The sequence below is a fragment of the Netta rufina genome (genome assembly GCF_964035555.1).
Source record: "Netta rufina genome assembly, chromosome: 4".
NCBI lineage: Eukaryota > Metazoa > Chordata > Aves > Anseriformes > Anatidae > Netta > Netta rufina.
Genome location: NC_140127.1, coordinates 60827557 through 60845466, shown reverse-complemented (window position 1 = coordinate 60845466; position 17910 = coordinate 60827557). Strand labels below are relative to the sequence as shown.

The window sequence follows — 17910 nt, the reverse complement described above, 5'->3', positions numbered from 1 at the left end:
GCCTTTGACAAAAGTTACCACCTGTTTTCAGTTCTTAAGCCATTCAAATGTTTGTTTCCTCCCATTTTTTTCCTCCAAAGTCATGCTGAATTAAGTTAACAGACATCTGTAGTACCAACTGGCTTTCATATTTCTCTCTTAAAATGTGAAATCATCTACTAAACCTAAAAAGAAGTCCGACTCACACTTCCCAGGATTTTTTGCATTATTACAATGTCCCTACAAATGTTCTGGCAATTTGTCACAATTTCAAACAAATCCCCTTTTTCATATGGCACTGCTGATTCTTAATAATTAAATTGAAGTATCTGAGGTTATTACCATGTTCCTTCATCTTTTTAATTTCATAAAAACTTGACTATGACTAAAAGATTTGTGTTTCAAATGTAAATTTTCATCCCATTACCTCCCCTATAAATAAATATTCAAGAAAAGCTCAGTGAAAGAGAATGCAGCACACCCTCAAACAACCCTTTTGTCCTATATAAAGTTGTTTTTTTCCCCTGGCAGAGGAAGAATGGCAAGAGCTGTGTTTTACCCACAATACAGTGTTTTCCCTCTGTCCATAGAAGAACAGAACCCCTTCCTCAAATCTCACCCCAAATCCCAGCACATAATCCCAAGAGAATATACACATCTCAGAAGAAAAGCTTTTTAACAGTTTAACTGAATATGCAGAAGTAGAATGTAAAGAGTAACAATTTACATGTGAATCTACTTAGCTGAAAATGACTATTAAGCAAAGGATTAGGAAGCCCTAAAAGATTCAGTGACACAAGAAGACTTGAGAAGTTCTGAGCAGGACCAAGGCTGGATGCCGAGATAAGACTTGACACCTCTGCAACCAGAAGATACACTATCAAAGCAGTCAGGAAAAAAATGGTGATGAATAATAGAGGTAACGATAATCATTTAAGCAAACAAGTCCTACATAAACAACATGTAAGAATTTTAAGATTATGAAAAAAACTTGCCATCAGATCATCATCTGTTACCATGGGTGGGGTCGTTCAATTAGTTTGTTGCTTAGTAAGAAAGTTTAAGGCTTGCAAGACATTTTCTTTGAAAGGTAAGAAAAAGAGGACTAGCAAAACTAAAAATGTACCTTTTACCATTTAAATTTGTCTTTTTTTTTTTTTTACTCAAGCAGCTTTAATTACAGTAATTTAATCTATAGATCAAATACTATTTCAACACACAATTAAGGAAGAAATATACCATTAATATATATTAAATTTTATGCATTTTTTTGTTACACAAAAACATAAGAATGAACAATAAGAGAAAAATGGTATTGTAGGTAAGAGGCATGTACTTCAGTTGATTCTCACAAATTTATGGATAGGGAAGACATTTAATTTCTTAAGCTTTATTCAAAGAAACATACTCTCCTGCTAACAACGCATAATGGTGCATGTTGACAATACTGATAGCAGCGATCCAGTGGTCATGATGAGCAAAATGGACACCTTACAGAATGTTGCTAACAGCCTAAAAATGTGGCTTCTATTCTATATACCAATGACATACTTTGAAGTGAGTCAAATTTGTCTCTTAGTTTCATTACCTGTAAAAATGGAAAAAATGGCACTTGAATTATGACGGGGAAGATTTATTGTCAATCTTACTCAAGATTGTATTAATCTTTATAATGCAATTCAGATGTCAGTTTAGAAACTGCCCTAAATCCTAAGATGTCTGCTTCTACTGTATTTATAGAGAACATAGCAAGTCTCTTTCAAACTGTTGTAGTATCTATATCAAAAAAATGAATGTAAAATAATAAGGTGAGGTAGGAATCCCATCATCCTTCATCTCTTCTGCAGTTGCTCCAGCAATAAAACCAATTTTATAGGTGTCAAACACAGAAAGAAGCTCTAACTGTTCAAAATTCAGGTACATTACTGACGTTCAGATAAGGAAAAAAGAAATCACTTAAAATCCTATGTTTTAGATACACATTAATCTGCAGGGACAAAGATCCACTAGGGCATTCAGACAAACAATGGAAATAGTAGATCACCTTAAACAGAAGGCCACAATGAATCTTCAACAGCATGAGATAAATAAACTGAAGCTTTTCCCTTAAGAAAGGAAGCAGCAAACATGAAGCAACTCTGAAGTGGTAATGTAACACTTTATGGTGGACTATTGGGATCCTTTAGCTGTAATGCTTACACTGTGGTCATTTGCTTGGTGCTTTGTCACCTTATGCAAAAGTCCAAAAATGTCCTGAGTTTCCTTTCAAACTGTAAACCCTTTGATGCAAGAGAATAATAAAGCATCAGTCACTAATCAATGTGAAGCCTAACATATAGCAACCTATTAGAATTACAACAAGAAAACGATATTGTACACTATTACAAGATCAACACTGCCCTGTTTCCTTTCCAAAGCGTAATGGGCTTGTTTTTATCACAGGAGATGGGAGTACCACTCAAGAAAATAAGCTCTAGCCCAAATTTACAGATTTCTTGAACATTTTTAAGAGTTTGACTAGTGTTATGCTTAGCTTTGTAAGTGGTAGAAAGTTACTCTTAAAATAGCAGTAAAGTAGTATTTCAAGTTCTCTCCCTTCCCTTGAAAATAGTGTTATGCATATGATACAGGCCAAGGAACTTACACAATACAAAGAGGACAAAACCCCAGCCAAGTTAAAAACAATCATTCCAAATCTATTATAAGCAAACATACACAGTATATGACACACTGGCTAATGTACTAGCAGTATATTAATTACAAAACTTTATGAACTATCAAAACTGTAAGGAAATTAAACAGAACATTTGGAAGGTTTGGTAACAAATAATGCTTTTTTTTTTAAAGCCATGAAAATAATTTTGACAGTACATCTCTTTCAACACTTCAAGGCAGTTTCGTGCTGGATTTTCTTTCCCTGCTTTTGTTCAAGACTGATAACATCTGGATCTTTAGTTAACTATTTATTAACACTTATTCCAAGAAAACCAAACCCATTTTGAATAAGAATAGGTCTTACAAAAGTCTAGTGCATATATTTTTTTTTAAATAGAAAAGATTAAGCTTTCTTGACTACTACAAAAAGCAAACAAGCATTCATAATCTTCCTTTTTCCAATTACTATTGATAGGGAAGACAAGCTGCTCAGCTTAGTTTCTAAAAGCTGTCTAAAAAATAAAGCCAGAATTACAATATTCCAGAATTTTTTTTTTTCATGAGAGCTTAACTAATCCCAAATTTCCTTACATAAGATTGCTTAGGTACCATTTTAGCTAATATTTTGCTCATGCACAGTACTGACGTGAGCATGATGAAAAATAAGTTGGAAACAAAACCAAAAGGTTATTTTTTAAATAAACTTTACATGCTTTAAAATGCCTCTAATTAAAAGAAAATTTGCAAATGAAGATCATCCCACTAAAAGCTGGCTTATTTACCTTCAAATAAACTGAGGTCTCTTCGTAGCCTTGGTCCATAAAGCCCTTCTAAAATACTTTCAAAACCTGGAAACAAAAGAAACATTTAGAACAGTTAATCAAAGGTTTCTTATAAAAAGAACGCAAGTTTGAGAACACTGGCAACAGACATTCTCTCAAATTCCAAGAGCAATTTCAAAAATCGTTACATTTATCACACGAGTCTGTTTATTCCTGACACTATAGTACCATTCAGCAGAATTAGAAGATAAACATAAGACAAGGCAATTGCCATCTGCACACAGTCAGTCTATTAAGCCATGCCCCAACAACCTCATTAGACTTAAAATAACTACTATAGAATCTTAAGGGTTGGAAGATTAACCTCATAGCTCTACACTAGTAGAGTAAGTCTTTCTTACACTGAGAATTAGAAGTTGGGAAGAAGAGGGCAGGAGGACACAGGATTTCAGAATTAGAAGCTTCTCCTTTAGGCTCACAAAAAATTACATTGTATGAGTAGGCTAGTATTCTACAAATAAAAGAAAAGAAAGCTTATTTGCTTCTGATGACAGTTCTGTATAAAAAACATTTTAAAATTGAGGATTAAATAAATCCAATTATTTTCCAGATTTACTAGCTAGTCTGTTTTAGGTATTTGGTAAAAGCACACACTGCAGCAGGAGAGAAGTTAATCAATCGTTAGCTGTCTGCAACAAACAAAAAAGGAAGAGGACATGTAGGAAAACTAATGAAACAGTCAGAATTTGTAACATCAGTAAAACGGAAGTTTTGTTCAATATAGAAATAATTTTCATGTGCCCTCTCTTCTCTCCTACAGACTCCTATATAATAAGCCTATTTTCAACTAAGAGGATAATTCAAAGCAGCATTTGAAGGTTCTCATTCTTTAATATGAACAGGTCTTGAGTATGAAGACAGCACTTTACAAGACTATTTTATCATCCTACTACATGAAAGATACCACCAGTATCTTCAGGAAACATCTGCCTACCATCAGCACAGAACACTTCTAATTATAAATCTGCTCATCACCCATGATGCTCTCTATCACAGACAACGTTTACTTTCTGGTTTAGATCTTATGTACACTAGTATGAGGAGGAATTAACATGCTATATGAGGTACAGTGGATATTTAATAATTTAAAATCCTAACATAGACAAGTTACTTTAACTATAGGAGCTGTTCAGCCTGACAGGTCATATCGTGTTAAAAATTACCTTTTAATTTTGTATAATTCCATGGGTTTTATACATGAATTATATGTATATTATTAAATTGACTAGTACCTACTATAATTTTACAATTTGAGATAGAAATAAATATACTTCTATTCTAGGTTTCTATTTTTTTTTCCTCCAATAAATATAGTCTTATACAACAGCACAAGGTAATGGACAGAACCACTCTCTTCTCAGGTGTTTGTTTTTTTTTTTTTTTAAACACAGCTACAAAAACTAGAAAAAACAAAAATCCAAAGTCCAAGTATACACTAAAAATTATATTAAAATATCATCCACTGACTCTGAGATTCAACATTATATCAATTCAGATCATACTGCACAGACTCCTAGCTCTTTTGACTTCAAGGGCAAGAGAAGAAATCTTAAATTGAGATGCAATTCCCCAAATAACCACCTGAAAAAAGTGAAATCATAATAAGAGAAGCAGTGTAATGTTATAAACAGCAAGCCACTTAGGCTCAGAAGCTAGCCAATGCTTAGATTCTTGCAAGTTACAATTCACTGGAGCATTGCTTGGAAACAGCTGGGCTTATTCCAGAACAAGTACTAACTCCAATTTTTTAGTACTTTCTAGCTCTGCAAAACTGTTCTTCTTTCCAAAACTGCTTTCCATGCATCTTGTGTTATAAATGGTAAATAGCACAGTTGGCTTTTATGGTTTTTGCTTCTGAACAAAGCAGGCACCAATCCACTTCACTGATGTTTCACCAAACTGGGTTCCATCCTACCCTTCTCTTACCAGAGCTTCCCTGTGCGGCCACAGGTTTGACTTACTACTGCTGATGAATACATGCCAACAACATTTCATGAAATGTAACCACCTGAGCCCAGGAATTTAAACAAATCTATGTTTCATTGGAAACCTAAGTAGTAGTTTTGGAACTCTTCAAAACCTGAAGAGCCTACAGACACTGGTCAAATACACTTTACTTATACACCTGTATAAGTACTTATACACCTTTATTGATACACCTTTCCAGCAAACAATCAAAAAATCTGTTCTAAGTTCATTTTACAGATGTCTTCATATCAGTCTTTTGGTGGCTTGACTCTAAACTGCCTTTCACAACTACTGTGAATTTATCCTGGACACTTTTTGGCTCCAAACTGAAGAGAAACACCATGCTTTATCATCTTGCAATGCCCTAGTCTATCAACTTAACTCCTTTTACCTCTAGCACATTTATTGTGTTACTTGTCTTCTTATATCTTTACATAAAAGTAGTATCAGCTCTATCAATTACTTGACATCCATTATGATCCAAGTCACATTCCTCCAACAATTTTCATAAGCATAAGTTTATGATACTGTTAATCTTTTGACAGTTAAGGAAAAATGTTTCCACAGTTTTCTGAACAAAGCTGTCAACTTCCCCTACAACACATATTTCTTCCTTAACCCCCTTATGATCATCCTCTCCTAAATCTGTTGCTTTCCTTGCTCAGGGCTAGAATAAGGACTCCCAGGACATGGTTGCTGGAAGCTGTGACTTCCAGCTACAGGAAGAGGGCTCTCTTTTTCCATCGGTAGTTCTTTAGGCACTGAACAGGCACACAGCCTAGAGAACAGGTCAGAAGGAAGTTCTGCCAGGTTTGGCATCTAAGCCTGAATCATGGGTCCACAACCAAAGCCACTAAAAAGAAGCAGTGACCAACAGTGGCTGCAGACTTCTGTATGTGTGGGGTGAAGGCTTCTACATATGGGACATACTGTCTGGTTGGCTGCAGAGGTCTGTTTGCCTGGGGTCCTGATATAGGATATAGCTAAGAGATTTTTTTTTTTTATATATGTGTGTATATATATATATATATATATATATTTTTTTTTTTTTACAGTTCACCTGGCCATATTCAATGTTATAATGCGGTGCTTGGTCACTACGATACTGCCAAGGGAGATCTTCAGCAATCAATATTCACTATAGATATCCTGGAACAATAGGAAGGACACTGGTGGTGATCCAGGGAAAAGGCTTTGACAAGAACAAACACACGCTGGGAGTAAGCATCTGGTTATCTGGCTGCAGGCAGAACTTCAGATTTTATGGCAATAAGAGTCTCCCTGAGAAAGTGCTCAAGAGAAACAGGATCCATTTGGTAATGAAAATCCTCATTGCCAACAGGCTTGCCTGGTAATGACAGTTTCAAAATCCAAGGATTTGCCAAGGAAATGCAGCCTGAAGCCCAGAAAGTAGGAGAACAGAGAAGGTAAAGACAGGACAACACAAAAGCAAGGCTTCTACCACCCCAAAAAAAGCAGCATAAGCAGGGACACATCTCCAGTAACATCCCACAGCTGAGCCTGCAAGCATGTTTCTAACAAGTTTCTTCAAATGACCAAGCCTTAGGAGAACATCCAAGAAGAATGCATGTCATGTAACAAATAGAAGTTGGCATTGGAGTACCACTTTCAAACATACCACTTGGCAGGTCTGAAGCTAGAGAGTCATTACACGGTTGGGAAAGCGACTAGTAGTATGTGTGCAGGTTATATTGAAGTGTTTTATATACTCTACATCAAATTCACTTCTATATTCCGTTAGTCTTGTTTTATCACAGAATCACAGAACTGTAGGGGTTGGAAGGGACCTCAAAAAAATCATTGGGTCCAACCCCCCCAGTTTATTGTCATATTAATTCAGTATTTGCATCTTTTCTTTTCCAAAGGAATACCTATTTTATAAAAGCAGGTATTTACATCCATCCTTGACTTCCATTCCTTCTTATCTCTTTTGGTTGTCATCCATTCCCTCCCCCCCGTCCCATTTTACATAATCCTGTTTCAGCAGTATTCCAATCCTACACTTCAGCTACAAAGGTGTACTTTTTTTTGGGTGGTGGTGATGATACAAAGTCACTGTATTTGAGACACTTCACTACAATTTAATCATCTTTTGGTAAAAACAAACTATGCGTTTTTCCTTACTCTTCTGTTCTACACTAGAACACGTTAATACTAAATCTCAGTGAAGGGTCTCACAAAAACTTAGGCAAACTCCAGTATCCGCAATTGAGGCAAGGTATATGGAGGTGTTGGTCTACAGCCACTTGTAACAGGGACCCAGGAAGCCACATAGCTAGTTACTCCACTGTAGCCACCAAGGAGGAGAGAGGAAAGGGGAAAGGAGAAAGGGAAGGAATGGAAGGAATGTCAGGGAAGAAAACCCCTATAATCCAAAATCTGGCCACACAAATGACCTTGCGACATGTCACCTAGAAAAAACATCTGCTTATAGGCGTTCCACTCTCTGCCATTCCCTCTCCCCACACCCGATCTACTGCAGCTTTTTCCAGTTTAGAGAAGTATAAGCACATACTGATAAAAAGAATTCAAAGTAAATATTTCTAAATACATTCACTTTTGATACTTTTCCCCACTCAAACACTGTTTTACCCATATCGCTGGATACATAACAGAAGCAGTACACAAACAGTCCTTACTTAGAAAAAATTAAATGGAAGAGAGATGTTTAACAGTCTCGCTTCACCAATTCACATTTGCTGCTTTATCTTTTCAGCACCAAAGTGAAAAATGTCTATTAGAGTCTATTAGAATGGATCACAGAATCATAGAACAGCTTAGGTTGGAAGGGACCTCACAGACCACCTAATTCCAACCCCCTGCTTTTGGCATCTCCCACCAGACCAGGGAGCTCAAAGCCCCATCCAGCCTGGCCTTGAATGCCTCCAGGGATGGGACATCCACAGCTTCTCTGGGCAACCTGTGCCAGGGCCTCATTACCCTCTGAGGGAGAACTTCCTCCTAGCATACAGTTTAAATTTCTCCTGTTTTAGTGTTAAACCATTCTGCCTTGCCCTGTCACTGTCTGCCCATGCAGAAAGTCACTCTCCATCTTCATTATAAGTCCCATTTAAGTACTGAGAGGACACAGTGAGGTTTCCCTAAAGCCTTCTCCAGAAGGAACAGCTCCAGTTTCCTCAGCCTTTCTTCACAGGAGAGGTGCTCCAGCCCAATGATCATTTTTGCGGCCCTCTTCTGGGCCCACTCTAACAGATTCATATCCTTTTCTCATGCTGGGGGCCCTAGTACAGAAGCCTCTGAAGGCACCACAGGATCTCACATTTCTCTAAAACACACTTTTGTTAAACTACAACTCTGTTCGCTTCATTATGGATGTTGTAATCCTCCCAGTTTTCATGCATCTAAAAATTATTAGTATCATTGAATGGTTTGGGTTGGGAGGGACCTCAAAGACCATTCAGTCCCACCCGCCCTAGCCATGGGCAGGGACATCTCCCATCAGACCAGGTTGATCAAAGCCCCATCCAACCTGGCCTTGAACACTGCCAGGAATAAGGGCATCCACAGCTCCTCTGGGCAACATGTGCCAGTGCCTCACAGTAAAGAATTTCTTCCTTATATCTAAACCTACCCTCTTCCAGTATCCCATTAATTTCCATCTTCCTCCACCCTGTGCCTTACAACACTAGGAATCACATCTGAATTACAGTGGTTCAAGCTGGTTTACTACAGTCCATATCACTTCTGTTACTTACCACTCACCACTCTTCTGGTTTTAAGAAACACCTCCATTAAATAACATGCTTCTAACAAGGAAGACTTGCATACACCTTGTTTTTTTTTTTTTTTTTTTTTTGATTTTTTACTTGATATTATAATAAAATCAAATGTAAAGTTAAAGCAGAAAAATGCACATGCTAAGCAGCATACAGATCAACAACATTAATCATAGAATTAATGCTGCTTTTAAAACCAAAACTAACATTAAAATAGTTTCAGGACTGCTGATTTTAATTGTTAAAGGACTGTAAAAATTAAAAGAGTCTTCAAAATGTAATTAGGAAATTCAAACAATAGGATTATATTTAATGAGCTTATGCACAAGCACAATACCACCAGACAGAATTAAAATGAAACTTTTTTGGTTTTCTGTAATAGTAGTGTTATTTCACCTACTGGCTTAAGTGACTCGATTACAACTAAGTTTAATTCCTACTTCTGAATTTGAGCCTGTGAACGTTATCTGGTCTTCATGTAAGTTCTCTTCCCACCCTGAAGTCATAGATCACAACCTGTATTTTGAAGAGGTGTTTCCCTAATCTATGAAGACTGTTACACAAACCATATGAGGCGTTTCAGAAACTAAAATCACATTGGGAATAAATTATGGCCAAATAAGGATCAAAAGACAGGCCCTGCACACCCCAGACCGTCATAACCAATAACTAACCTCCTTAACTGATAGCCTCCTTTTGCTCCCATATGCTTTTATTTCAGTATTTATTTTATTTCATTGCCTTTCATGGCAAGGCAATATGCACAGTGAGCAAAAACTTTCACCAGTCAATACTGATGTTCTGCTTATGAAAATAACTGAGGCTTGTCACTTATATATACTTGCCCCCATTCTATACAGCTTCACAACTGCGTGATTTAGTTTGGCTCAGTACAGGAATGCACCTGAAGGAAGTTTTGTAGTTTGCATTAGTCAGCTATCTTGGATTCAACCAAGTCATACCACAGACAGAATCCAGTTTCTTTAGTCCTGTCAGGCATTAGATTTATTTTCAATTGCTTTAAAAAAAAAAGTAACCTATGCAGAAAGAACACTAAGTCTCTCAGTCTCGGAATGACTAACTTCTGCTTCTCTTCTTTTCAAGTCATTTCTTCAATACTTACTTTAAGTTACAGGTGCAAGAGTGGGGAAAAAAAAGTATTTGTTTTGGCTTACTTAAAGAAAGGCAGATGACTCCTTTGACAGGTTATCCCTTTGATAAGAATGGGTCTCAGAGCTCATGTTTACATTATTAGAAATTAAAAGATGAGTAAAATGAGTAAGCTTTCCGAAGTGTATGCCCCCATTTCACAGGTGCTACTTGCACTCCGTGTGCCACTGTATTTGACAATGCACTAGGTCACTGGTTCCTCTGAAAGATTATTATCTACATATAAGTTTTGCCTTTTTGTCTCCAAATAAAGAAAGTCTCCTGTTTCTAAGTAGCAGGAAAAACAATTAATTGCATCAAAAATGAAACCCTTTAAGAACATATGTTCATTAATCATCACCAAGTTCCTTTGGTTTGTCAGACCACTCTCGACTGATTTAGAAGGCATTTTATGATACTTTTGTACCACTAATTCAAATTTCTGAAAAGCATTAAATAGTTCTCTCAGTCTCCTGCTCTATTACACCTGGTTATCTTTAGCCCATTCTGATACAAGCAGCAACCCCCTCATAACTTGATAAAAGGAGAATATTCTGCAGACAAGAGTTACTTTCGTATTTTATAAGAATAAAGAGCAAGGTGTTCAGCAGAGTAACTTAAATTTGACCTTCACATCTCTCGGTTTCTTCTGCCACCCCCTTCTTTCCATGGGTAGGGGCTGCCCCCCCCCCCGAGCTATAGATGGATTCATAAATCTACTCTTTACATACAGGTATCATTCTCAAATACTTTTTTTTTTTTTAAAAAAAAAAAAAACAACCTACTATAACAAGAACTTGGAAAGGATCTACTGTGTTATGAAACCATTGAGGCACTGAGTTAAAGTAAATAAAGTATTTCTGCCATTTATACAAATTGTAAGAAAAAAAAAATCACACACAACTAGATTGTTTGGTAAAATACCCGAAGTCTAGATCATGACAAGTGAAGCAAAAATAAAATTTCATTTGAGTGTTACTCCTCCTATCCCACTCCCTATTCCCTCCTCCACCCCAATCTACAATGTCACTACAGGATATCTATTCAGTAAGACTTGACAAAATGCTGGCCAGATCCTCAGGTGAAAAATAGCCCCATTTTCTTCCTGGAACATTCTTCTTGGAACATAATTAAGGACAGATTTCACATGGGGGTGGTAGGATTGGGATGAGGCTGCTCTACACTATTATGCCCAGTTTGAACCCAGTTTTTGCTTATAGCACTAAAAAATATATATATATATATATATATATATATATATAAGATAGAGAGTTCTAAAACATTTAAAACTTAATACATTCATTTTCTTTACTGTATTGATTCAGATCCCTGAGCAAACAGGAACCAACATACCAGAGATTCCAGTGTGAAAGGGAGGAAATCCTCTATTTAGACTCCAATACAAATTCAGCACCATAGCTAAGAAAGATATTTGTCTAATGCAAACCTTTACCCCAAAAAATTAATCTGGTTGAGGGCACTGATGCTGCCAGAGAATGAGACTGGGTGACCACAGATTGCCTACACTTGTCAGTGAGACATGCAATGAAACTTACAGAAGAGCCTCAGTTCTAACAGGCTACTTTGCAGTTAGGATAAAAAAAAATCATGCTTTTGAGTCTTAACGTTGTACTTCTTCCAGGGGATGCACAGCGATGGCACAGTTTCCAAGAAGAACGTGTACATCAAAAGAGCTAGTTAACCCACTGAGCAGCTCAGCAGAAGGCAGAGAGGGAGTAACGTGCAGTGCTAGAGGCTGACACTGGCTATACCTCAGGAGCAAAACAAAGAGAGGAAGTGTTCCCCACCCCCTCCCCAGTTGTTCAACAATTTTAAAGAAAAGGGTGGCAGCCAACAGAGCAAAAATAAATCAGATTTGTAGGTTACAAATCTGTAGCCAAGACCAGCATTAGGTTTGATATCTACTTTTCAGGTACTTACAAATCACAGTAAGAGAAATGAGATGAGGTTCAGGAAATAAGGAAGTATCTCTGCACTCTTTATGTAAATAAAAATGTGCCCTTGTAGACCCCTAAAAAGGAGAGCCCATGGCACCTTTTACTGCAGCTTCTAGACATTGCTACTTTAGAGACTGTCAAAACTAGATTTAATCTCTAAAGTAGCAGCAAGATACTTTGAGAGTTTTGTGTTATTTGTAATCTGAAGTCTTTTCCTTAAGCATTTCAAAAGTAACTGAGCTAGTATTGGGGTAGAGGGAAAGAAAACTGCTTTTTAAATGACAGTTACTAGAATTTTACTTACTCGAAAAAACTCTAATTTCTTGGAAAAATGGTGTAATCCTAGCTGTCATGCAGGGACATTTAGATCTAGAATTGGTCTGAATCTCACCAGACATCAAGACATCTCTACCTTACATACTTGCAAGTCAATGAAGGAAGCATGGCCCTCTGTTACTGCTTATAGTGACCAGCACTGAAGCAGTAGAACTCTGTGTCACATAACAGGCAGAAATCCATCCATGAACTGAGGCTTCATTCCTTGAAAGAGACATGGGTGACCAAGCCCAGGTAACTCAGTGCAAGATGCATCCACTACCTCCCAGAATAAAGGGACCAGAAACTGTCTGAATCATCTATTACCACTTCTCTCCCCACTTTCACCACTTTTTGGATCTTATTGAGCTAGCCAGCCCTGCAGCAGGACATGGAATTGAGACATCTTCAGCCTGTGGTCAAAGAGACCTTAAATACATTTCACATTAGCATTGGTTAAAAATTCTGCCAACAAAGCTTCTGCTTTTCTTTGTTCTAGTTTTAACTCTATGGTAGTCTCAATACCAACTGCTATTACAAACTGTACAGCCAACTTCTGTTGGTTACAAGTTTGTAACTTCCTTAGAGAAGGAAACTGTTAGAGAAAGGCTTCATTCCTACATGCATGTCTATTTAGATGCTCACTGAATCATCACAGAAAAGCAAAGTCCACAGCAGGTCTCTAACAACAAACAGGTCCCAGCACTGCTTTCCTACTGTGCAGCACCACATGCCTAACCAGCATCTGGATGAAAGTCTAGCAGTCAACTAATGAATGAGTTCGTCTGGCACACTTCCTGGATTAGCAGAATCAGAAATATGAAGCCTTCTGCTTGAAAGGGAGATCTTGGGGAAAGCTGTTGGAAAAATAAACTTATCAGAAAATGGTATTTCACTGAGCCAAAAAAGTATTTAATTCAAAACATCCCAAGCTTGATGAGTGTTTGAGAAATTGAAGCTGAGGGTTCTGCAACCACACCATGGCTCTGCTGCAAGAAAGACTTCACATTAAGACCTCGCAAGCCATCAGGAAAGCTCCATGAAACTCATGCCCAACAGCAAGTTTAACTAGCAGACTTCACAGAAAGTCATCCCTAAGAAATCCTGAGTTTCTAATTCATGGGAATTTTCAGGTGGTTTCCTTTTGTCTACCATTTCTGCCTCAAGCAGACAACTTGTCTATTTGCTGTGTACTGTTTTGAAATTACATTGACATTTATTTCTTACCTGCTGAAGCTACAGAATGACAGTCATTCTGTATCTAGATACCAAACTCTCACACAGCAAACACATTATCAACTCTATAGATATCAATCCTACATTCTTTAAAGTTTATTTCCAAGCATGTTACTAACTTACAAAGCCCTAAGCCAATTTATTAAAAATATTTTTATAATCTTGGATATACCTTTAAAATACAAGTTAATTTGATATGTTTGTCATAAGCTTGCTTTTCTACATTTTTATGATAACGATGCCATGTATTTCCACCTTTACTCTTATAAAGATCTGGTTAAAAGAAAAAACCACAGGCACCATTTTCGTATCCAAAGAAAATCTGGCTTGGCAAATTAGACAATTTCAAATTGCCAACGTGTCAACTAGGTCAACCAGAATTGCACACTGATCTATGTAAAAATTTCACCTGAAGTTAAAAAAAAAAAAAAAAGGTATTAACCATGCCTCTTTTCTCTATAAAATTTTATAGAGTTCAAAGTTAAAACTGAAAGTGCTTTACTCACATGCTTCAGTTAGGCTAGAAGATCTAAGTTCAATTCAGCTGATTTCTGATCTTGTCTTAAACATGCCCAAAGCTAACAAGAAGAGATACCATTACTGAAAGTAAGTTGAGATACATTGCCTATTTACATGTCAGGGACAACCAACCTGCAATCTACATCTTGAATGTAGTCACTTCTGCTGAACCTGTACGATACAACTAAAAAGAACACATGCATGCACACAAGTTTCTAATCAGCTAACATTTAGTAAGAGCTAAATTTCCTCAATTCCCACTGGAGACTGAAAAAGCAGAAATACGGAAATGAAGACCACAAATACAAGTTTTAGCTTCACATTAGGCGCTCTCAGTGAAAAGATGACAGATCAGAGAACAGAAAAAAAGTGAATTGGTCTCATCTTAGCTTTCAGAATTAGAGATACCTCAGAGACTAATCGGGGTGCTTTATTCTTGCTTTTTAAATTTAAAAAGCAGCCAGTACACGTCTATACAAATTTGATTAACTTCCTCCCAAGGATTACATGGCACAAGACAAAGCATCAAGTGGTAAGATTTTAAGTTTTGGATTCAGACTTACCTCTTGTGTGGAACAGAAATCACACAGTGCCTAAATGTACCTGCTCTGAGAATTCATTGGGAATTAGCAAAGTCTGTAACAATCTTTTAATTAGCTCCTACATTCTATAAAACTCATGTTATTAATGTCTGACCAAGTGGTGGCAAGAAGAGAAAGGAAACAGACTAATTTCAAGTACATAGTGGCAGGACTCTGAATACTTTAATCATGGGGAGAACAAACGAGCTCTTACACAAAGTGCATGGGTTTAAGCACAGTACTATCCCACCTTAGAAACACTCCACTCCTCCTGTGTTCCAGCATTGGCTCCTCCTTAGCAGAATCACTCTGTTTCTAGACAGACATTGATTTTCAGTTGTGAATTCATTAGTTTACTTTAAAATCTGAAGTGATATTTTTTCCCCATTTCTATTGCATAAAATGAGAAGTTACATACCTATTTTGCTCTTTAAGCAGATAATGCATTTGTTGCAGAAGCATTAAGCAAAAGCAAAACAGATACTAATTTTTCTTCTGGAAGACCAGGAATGAGAAGAAAATCAGAAAAGGCTGACTCACCACCAGGTTTCACTACTACTTTGACAATGTAGTATGTTTCTTTGACCCAAGACAGTCATCTTATTGCTTCCAACAAGTTTCTAGTAACACAAAATGGGAAACTTCAGTACTTCAAGCTGATCTTTACTTAGGATTTTTCCCGTTAATTAAACAATTCTGGAAGACAACAGCAACCACTTATGAAGGCCAACTTGAACTGCAAGGTCAACAGGAATAGGATTTTTATTTATTTATTTTTAAAGAAAGCCTATTTCTAGCAAGAGGGAGAAGTACTGTAGGAACCAGATAAATCTCAGTTCCAGCATTCTGGAAGACATCACATGAAGTTACTTTTCCAGTACCAAACTTCTTAGTCTCACAGGTCTAAGTCGCTTATATTCCACGCAAAGAAGTCTTTTACTTATCTGTAAGGTCAAGAATGAAGGAGAAAATGCCAGAGGACCATTATAGATGTGCTACTGACAAAGCTGCCTAGTAACTAGTCTGTAATTGTTCTACATGCCACATAATCCAGTAAGTCGGTTGTCAAAGGGCAGGTGGAGAAGTAGTGTCACAGAACAAAAGGACAGTCAACTCTTCAAATACACCATCCAAATCACCACCAACTAGTTACTCTTGCCAACAGCAGTAGAAGAGGCTACTCTGGTTCTTGGGTTTACGATGCTGTGGTGGGCGAATGAAGCTGACAACGTGACAGAAGATGTGCAATCTGTTGTTCCTTCATAGGAAATCAATAAGAAGTTCTTGAAAAACAAACAAACAAACAAGTAGCAGTTCTACTGCCTTTAAGGAACACAGTTGGTATCAGTTTCCTCCAAAAAGAAAAGTAATTTGATCCCTCTGAAGAGGGATTCTGAGAAGATGCCAAGATCTCCTTAGACAATATGAATGGGACAAACAACTACCTCTCAGTTCAAGCACCAGCCCCCAAAATGCTACGATAGGCAGAAACCTGAAAGAAAGTAAAACTGGGTTTGGGTCATTCCTCTTTAAAACTACTGGGTAAGTATTTTTAAGGTCACCAGTTAAGAGGCACAGTCAGCAAACAAGACCGCAAGTTTCAGTAACCAAAATCATCATGCTATGGAAGCTTTTTCCCCCACATGGTGTCAGTGCAGGAAGCTGCTGACAAAGCTGTCCTGTACCTAGCTCCTAGTTGTTCTGTATGCCGTGTTATTAGGTCAGTCGGTCAGCAAAGGGCAGGTGGAGAAGCTGCGTCACACAGTACAAAGGACAGTCAACAAAAAGGCCCCACACAATGGTGGGGGCATCTCACAGCTTTTTCTCCCACAGTGTCAGTGCAGAAGGCATTGACCAGTTAAATGAGAAGCTCATGATGCTTGAATTTTTAGTTCACTCCCTAGAGGTTTGTGGGACAAAGATCTCTTGCCGGAGATGATGGCCACGATTCAGGCATGATGTACAGCATATAAATCATTTAGTGTTAGGGTGGATAGGGATCAGCATTGAGGCAAAATTTTGTCAAGGCTGAGGAAATAATCATGAAACACACAAAACAGACACGGTACTAACAAGAAAGGAGAAACTTAACAACAAGTAGTGCTGAAGAAGCCTGGAGATAGGGTATTAGATTTCATCGAGGGTAAGTTTTAGCAGATGACTTGCTAAATACACTTTATCAGTGACCACAAGAAACATACCTGAAGCTCTGACTGTGCCAGAACAGAAGATGATGGTGGCCTCAAACACAAGCATGACACTTCATCACATACTGATGGTATGAAGTGTAGGAACATACACACCTGAGGATGACTGAAGAACCCATTAAAGGCTGAACAGTAGAAATTTGAAGGCTCTGCTTTCCCAACAGATTACAACACAACTGTAAGCTGTTAAGTGGACAGTTCCCCAAGTTCAGGCATCAATAGAAGAAGGTCTCACAAGACCTTCATCAGTACAACTTTGAAACAAAGCTTCTCTAATCTCTTCCTTACAGCAAAATTCTCTGAACCAGCAGACCTCTAAACTCCAAAGCCATTATGACTACGTAAAACGAAACACAGCTTTTAAAAAATGGTAGAACTCCAAAGTGAAAAGGTGAGATGGTAGAAGTGAGTTTATAAACTGTATTTCCAATAGCCATTGTACTGCATCACTGCCAAGCTTGTTTTCCATCAATCAAGTACCACCAACGAGTCAAGTCCTGTACTGCCTGATCTACAGAAATTTTCATTTCTAACCCCTCAGACCAAGAAGCTAACTCTTCTTTCTCTCCATCCTCGTGTAATAATGTTACAGACTCTTTTGAACAGGAACACAAAACAAAAGCTTTTAAAAAAAGCTTCCCAAGGAACAGATATAGAAATTCTTGCATAGAAAACTAGCTGGTTAAAAGACAGAAATGAACAGTTAGTTTTCCCAGCAGGACACAAGAGAGTCCCAGGGCTGC

At 37.5% G+C, this 17910-nt stretch overlaps 1 protein-coding gene across 1 annotated transcript in view; it reads right to left on the bottom strand.

Annotated features, from left to right (window-relative positions):
- LCORL (ligand dependent nuclear receptor corepressor like) overlaps positions 1–17910 on the bottom strand; it is a gene marked incomplete at its 5' end in the record, with an annotated part of 66823 nt that overhangs the window by 38596 nt on the left and 10317 nt on the right. The window contains one exon of the mRNA XM_084286535.1: positions 3417–3482. Coding sequence (XP_084142661.1) covers positions 3417–3482 — 66 coding nt within the window. The remainder of the gene's footprint in view (positions 1–3416; positions 3483–17910) is intronic.